This window comes from Phyllostomus discolor, chromosome X (assembly GCF_004126475.2).
Source record: "Phyllostomus discolor isolate MPI-MPIP mPhyDis1 chromosome X, mPhyDis1.pri.v3, whole genome shotgun sequence".
Taxonomy (NCBI): domain Eukaryota; kingdom Metazoa; phylum Chordata; class Mammalia; order Chiroptera; family Phyllostomidae; genus Phyllostomus; species Phyllostomus discolor.
In genome coordinates, this window is record NC_050198.1 from 37,292,839 (window position 1) to 37,300,042 (window position 7,204).

General features: G+C 37.1%; 1 protein-coding gene across 1 annotated transcript; it reads right to left on the reverse strand.

Annotated features, from left to right (window-relative positions):
- Window positions 1-3,720: 3,720 nt before the first annotated feature.
- Window positions 3,721-5,249, reverse strand: LOC114504649 (heterogeneous nuclear ribonucleoprotein A3-like). The gene is given in 1 exon segment (XM_036016328.1): window positions 3,721-5,249. A coding segment is annotated over 1 exon segment (1,137 nt). The 5' UTR covers window positions 5,246-5,249; the 3' UTR covers window positions 3,721-4,108.
- Between the last annotated feature and the right edge of the window lie 1,955 nt (window positions 5,250-7,204).

Sequence of the window (7,204 nt, forward strand, 5' to 3'; positions counted from 1 at the left end):
AGATGAAGAACGCATTATAAAGCATTGGAAATAGAGCAGACCAAATGGAAGAGAGAATTAGGGAACTTGAAGACAGATATCCAGAAATTATTTGGGCAGAAGGAAAGAGAGATTAAACATTTAAAAAATACAAGAACTCTACAATATTTGATTCCATAAAAAAAAACAACAACATAAGAATAATGAGTATCCCATAAGGAGAAGAGTGGAAGAAGTGAACAGAGCTTATTGAAAGAAATAATTAATGAGGACATCTGAAATCTAGGGAAGTAACTGGTCATTCAAGAGCAAAAAGTTAACAGAACACCTAACTATTTCAAAGCAAAAAGATCTCTAAGACACATTATATTAAAACTATCTACAGTTAATGATAAAGAAATTCTCAAGGCATCCAGGATATAAAAGACATAATCTACAAAGAAAGCTCCATCAGATTATCATCAGATTTCTCAGTAGAAACCTAGAGAGTGAAATGATACATTCAAAATATTGAAAGAGGGGTAACACCAACCAAGAATGATACACACAGCAAGTTGTCCATTAGCTGTAATGGAGAAATAAATGTTTTCCCAAACAAAAGCCAGAGTAACTTATTGTCACAAGACCTGGATTATAAAAAATATTGAACTCTGGACAGTATGGCTCAGTTTGTTGAAGTGTCATCCCATAAACCAAAGGGTCATGGGTTTGATTACCAATCAGGGCACCTGCCTAGGTTGCAGGTTCAATCCACAGTCAGGGTGCATAAGAGATACAAGTGATCTCTCTCCCTCCCTCCCTCTATCCCTCTCTCTCTCTCTCTCTCTCTCTCTCCCTCTCCCTCTCCCTCTCCCTCTCCCTCTCTCTCTCCCTCTCTCTCTCTCTCTCTCTCCCCTGCTTCTCCTCCCTGTAAAATCAATAAGCATGCCCTTGGGTGAGAATTTTAAAAAAGAAAGAAGTATTGGAAGGAGCTTTTCTACATGAAACAAAATGACAAAAGTACATAAAACTCTGAGTAAAGTGATGAACATACAGAGAAGAGAAAAGAAAATGCAATTCTATTTCAGAATATAATAATAAACACTTCATTATAGCATAAAGGTCAAAGGGGAAACATTAAAATAAGTATAGACATTGCAATGTGGTAACAAATGCAAAACTTAAAAAGGGATAATTTATGACAACAAAACATAAGAGGGGAGAAGAAAAAATACTGAAATTGTATAAGCAAATAAAGATAAGATGCTATAGAAGAAAAAGGACTATTTTATTTAGCAGACATCTTATACAAAAGTCATGATAACTATATGTTGTCTTCAGAAGAACCATCTCAGCTTCAAAGGAAAACAGGCTCAAAATGAAGGGGTGAAAGATGATACTCCAGGTAAATGGCATCCAGAGAAAAAAGTTACTGTAGCCATACTTATATCTGACAAAATAGATTTCAAGGCAGAAAAAAAAGGTAACAGGAGACAACGATGGACATTTTAAAATGAAAAAGGGGACAATCTATCAAGAGGGCATAACCATTATTAACATATATGCATTCAACGTAGGAGTATCGAAATATATAAAACCATTATTAAGAGACCTAAAAGGAGTAATTGACAGTAATACAATAACAGTAGGATACTTTAATATCCAACAATCACCAGTGGATTGCTAATCCAGAGACAAAGTCAACAAGAAAACACTGGCCTTAAATGACACATTATACTAGATAGTCTTAGTTGATATTCATAGAATGTTTCATCTCAAAATGACAGAATACACATTTTTCTCAAGTGCAACATTGTAAAGGTTCCATGTTGAACTTTAGATGTTGAGATGCAAACAAGTCTCAATAAACTCAAGAAGACTGAAATCATACCAAGCATCCTCTCCAACCACAATGGTATGAAGTTGGAAATCAACTATAAGAAGAAAGCTGGAACAATCACAAACATGTGGAGATTAAATTACATGCTAGTGAACAACTATTGGGTCAATGAAGAAATAAAAGAAGAAATCAAAAGATGCATAGAGACAAATGAAAATGAATATACAACATACCAAAATCTTTGAGATGCAGCAAAAGTGATGAAATAAGAGGGAACTTAATAGCAATTCAGACCTACCTACAGAAAAAAGAAAAAAATCTCAAACAAAAACAATCTAAAATTAGATCTTTTTCCCATTAAGTAATGTTGATTTTATGTTTTCATTTTTATGTTTTACAGTTGTTCCAGTTATTTCCCCCTTTGTCCTCCTCCACCCAGCCTGCTCCTCATTTCCATAGTCAATTCCTACCCCATTGGCCATGTCTATGGGTCCTTTATATATGTTCCTTGACTAATTCCTTCGCCTTCTTTCAAACAGCCCCACCCCTCATACCACAGTCAGTCTATTCTGTGATTCTATGCCTCTGGTTCTATTTTGCTCATTAGTTAATTTTGTCCATTAGATTCCTCTTATAAGTGAGATCATATAGTATTTGTCTTTCACCAGCTGGCTTATTTCACTTAGCACAATAGTCTCCAGTCTGAATTCTGAACAGCACCTCCCAGGGGAGACTCAGGGCCTCCATCCTCCAGATCACATCAGGAGCTCTCTCAGAAACAGAAGAGTCAGTGGTGAGGCTAAGACTAATGGCAGGACTGTAGATAGAGGCAATACTTTCATATGTTGGATGACCTACCCCTAGGCCTTGTGCCGATGAAAAGCCAGCAGAGCAGAGCAGTGAGGACCATCCCACACACAGCCAAGACTAAAGGAGACAGCCACAGACTGTAGATCAGTTGTAGCCAAGAGCAGGCTGCCTAGAGCTACACTGGTTTGGTGTCTGACAATACCAGAGTCAGATCCAGAAGAGACCTGCAGACAAGTACTGGACTCTGCTGAGACAAATTCCACCTCATTCTTTTTCATTGCTTGCATGTTTTTTTTTTCTTTTACACAGCTTTTAAATATTTTTTCCTTTTCTTCAATTTTGTTCCTGGTAGTTCACTATCTTTTTTTATTTGAAATCTCATATTTTACCCTTCCCTTTTCTTACTCCATTTTGCCTTCTTCCTTCCCTTTCTTATTTTCTTATTTTGGTTTAAAAAAATTTCCCTCTATTTTCCTTATTTCTGTTTCTTATCATTTCTCCTCCCGCTAGCCTTTCAAAATCACTTTTCATTCTTTTAACTATCTCATATTCTTTTCCTCTTTTTAAATCATATTTTCTTTCTTTATTAATCTTTGCTAATTTGTCATTGATATTGCTGTTGTAGCTGATTATTCTTCAATTTTGTTCCCATGTATTCAATATTTCCTATGCCAAATCTCATATTTTAGTCTTCCCATGTCTTATTCCATTTTGTTTTCTTCCTTTCCTTTCTTACTTTTCATTTAAATTTTTTTTTTTGGAATTTTGAGATTTTTTCATTTGAAGGTAAACCTTAATGCTATTAAAGTCACAAATATGCTAATTTAAATACCCAATTCTATTTATCTAAAACACACAATGAAACCATACAAATATCTATTCTCTCCACATGTCAGAGCCCATTCATTTCATGGTTTGGAAATGGGGAGAATAGATTCCCCTTAAACTGCAAGTCAGCAGGTGTTTCTTTACAGTTAACTTTAGCAAAATTCATACAAAATAGTGATTAACAATGGTCTTCTTTACTTATTAACTCACAAGGAAACACCTTCAAAACTGCATTTTGTTAAAGTTTCTGTACTAAAATGTAGAAAAACTGAACTACACAAATATTGAAAAGTTAAAAATTCCTTAATTTTTTATTCCTGGTACCACTACCACAATTTACAGGGCAATATACCTGATGTAATGAAAAGAAAAAGAAAAAGACAAAGCTACAACAGATGAAAGACCTCAGGAATGTACATCTAATTGACACTACATTGCATTAATCAATAGCTGCACTTTTTGCAAACTGTGGCTATGACAGTCCTGAACAAGAAGGGTTTCCTGTTTAAGCTGCAGTAACTTTTCTGACTATGGATCATCGCTCCTTCTGTGGCAGATTTTTACAGTTCCTCTAACGCATTTGGGACGACTGTCTCAAAGTAACCTGCAGCTTTCCTGACAACTCCTCGCTCTCTCTCCTGCTAAGAACTGTAGCCCTTTTCTGCTGAGTTTTCAGAACCTTCTGCTACCATATCCACCACTTCCACCACCAGATCCATAACCACCACCATAGGGGCTGCCCGAGCTTCTTCCACCAAAACTGCCTCCCCCCTTCATGGGTCCATAATTTGACTACTGTTGTCCACTATAATTTCCAAAATCATTATAGTTACCACCACCACCACCGTAGTTACCACCAAAATTTCCCCCTTCATTGTAACTGTCATATCCACCACCACCATATCCACCACCACCTTGGTTTCCATATCCCGGTCCACCACCACCATAGCCTCCTCTACTACTGTAACCAGGTCCACTGCCATAGTTGCCACCATCACCTCCAAATCCATTATATCCACCATCACCTCCTCCATAACTACCTCTGCTGCCACCTCCACCATAGCCTCCTCTTCCACCAAAATTTCCACCACGGCCAAAGTTACCTCCACCACCTCCAAAGTTTCCTCCACGACCCATAAAGTTTCCAGATCCACCTCCATGGCCTCTTTGCGATCCAGCAGACTGCATTTCTTGTTTAGAAAGGGCCTTTTCCACTTCACAATTATGCCCATTAATAGTGTGGTATTTCTGAACAACAATTTTATCAACTGTATCATGATCATCAAAAGTTACAAAAGCAAATCCTCTTTTTTTCCCACTCTGCCTATCTTCCATAACTTCTATGGTTTCAATCTTGCCATACTTTTCAAAGTAGTCTCTCAAATTATACTCTTCTGTATCTTCTTTAATACCACCAACAAAAATTTTCTTCACTGTTAGATGGGCACCAGGCTTTACAGAATCCTCTCTAGAAACAGCTCTCTTTGGTTCCACTACACGCCCATCAACCTTGTGTGGTCGAGCACACATGGCTGCATCCACCTCCTCAACACAAGAGTAAGTGACAAAACCAAAGCCCCGGGAACGTTTTGTTTGGGGGTCTCTCATCACCACACAATCTGTGAGAGTGCCTCATCTCTCAAAATGTTCTCTTAAACTATCATCTGTAGTTTCAAAGCTCAAACCACCAATAAAGAGTTTTCTTAACTGCTCTGGTTCCTTTGGATGGTGGCCCTCCTCCCCCCGGCAGCAGCGGCGGCGACGGCCGGAGTCAGGCTGGGGGCGACCGGGCGGCGGTTTTACCTCCATTTTGAGACCCCATTTAAATTTTATTCTTTCCCTTTCTTCACCTTGTTTCTATTCATTACTGTTGTTGTTTTTCTTCCCTCTATCCTCTCAAAATCATTTTTCTTTTCTTTGGTTATCTCATATACTTTTTTATGTCTTATAATATTCGTATTCTTTTGACCTTTGTTGATATTTGCACATTTGTCATTGATATTGCTGTGGCTGTTGTTTTTCCTCAATTTTGTTCCTTTTGTTCCACAATTTTTAAAATTTAATCTTTATTGTATTTTTCCATTACCATTTAGGCCTCCTATACTCCTCTCCCCCAGCAATCACCACACTGTTGTCCATGTTCATGAGTCTTTTCTATTTGTTCAATCCCACCCCCTCCTAATCTCCCCAACCATCTGTTCTCCATCTATGAGTCTGTCCCCATCTTCCCCATTAGCTTAGTTTGTTCATTACATTCCACATGAATGAACTCATATGGTATTTGTCTTTCTCTGACTGATTTATTTCACTTAGCATAATGTCCTCCATGTCCATCCATGTTGTTGCAAGATGTAAGAGTTCATCAGTTTATTGTGTTCATCAGATTCCACATATGAATGAAAGCATATGCATTTGTCTTTCTCTGACTGGCTTAATTCACTTAGCATAAAGTTCTCCAAGACCATCCATACTGTTGCAAAGGATAAAATTTTCTTCTTTTTATGGCTGAGTAGTATTCCATTGTGTAAATGTCCCATAGTTGTTTTATCCACAACTACGATAGACACTTGGGCTGCTTCCATATCTTGGTGATTTTAAATATTGCAATGAACACAGGTGTGCTTATGTTCTTACAAAGTAATGTTTTGGGTTCCTTCAGTTATATTCCCAGAAATGGATCACTGGTTCAAAAGGCAGATCCACTTTTAATTTTTTGAGGTATCTCCAAAGTACTTTCCACAGTGGCTGCACCAGTCTGCATTCCCACTAACAGTGCAAAAGAGTTTCCCTTTTCTCCACATACTCGAGAGCACTTGTTCTTTGCTGATTTATTGATGATAGCCATTCTGACAAGTGTGAGGTGGTATTTCACTGTGGTTTTAATTGACATTTCTCTGATGATTAGTGATGCTGAGCATCTTTTCACATGTCTATTGGTCATCTGTATGTCCTCTTTGGAGAAGTCTCTGTTCATGTGCTTTGCCTATTTTTTAACTGGGTTATTTGGGGGGTTTTGTTGGTGTTGAGTTTTGTAAACTATTTATGAATTTTGGATATTAAACCCTGGATAAATTTTGGATATCAGATGCATCCGTGAATATGTTCCCCATTCTGTGAGTTGTCTTTTTATTTTACTGATGATTTCCTTTACTATGCAATAACTTTTTAGATTGATGTAGTCCCTTTTGTTTATTTTGTCTTTTGTTTTCCTTCCTTGGGGAGATATATCAGATTGCTATGAACAATTCCCAAGATTTTCCTGCCTATGTTTTCTTCTAGGATTTTTATGCTTCCAGGCCTAAAATTTAAGTCTTTAACCCATTTCAAATTTATTCTTGTGGTGGTTTAAGAAGGTAGTGTACTTTAATTTTTCTGCATGTATCTGTCCAATTTCCCCAACACCATCTATTGAATAACCTACATTAGCCCATTGTATGTGCTTACTTGCTCTCTCATATGTTAATTGACTATAAAGGTGTGGGTTTATTTCTGGATTACCTATTCTGTTCCATTGATCTAGATGTCTGTTTTTATGCCAGTACCATGCTGTTTTGATTATTATGACCTTATATATAGTTTGATATTAGGTAACATGATTTTTCCAACTTTGTTCTTCTTTCTCAGGATTGCTGTTGCTAGGTTGGGCTTTTGTGGTTCCATATAAGTTTTTGAAATATTTGTTCTAGTTCTGTGAAATGTGTCATTGGAATCTTTTTTAAAGATTTTATTTATTTATTTGTTTGTTTGTTTTTAGAGAGAGGGGAAGGA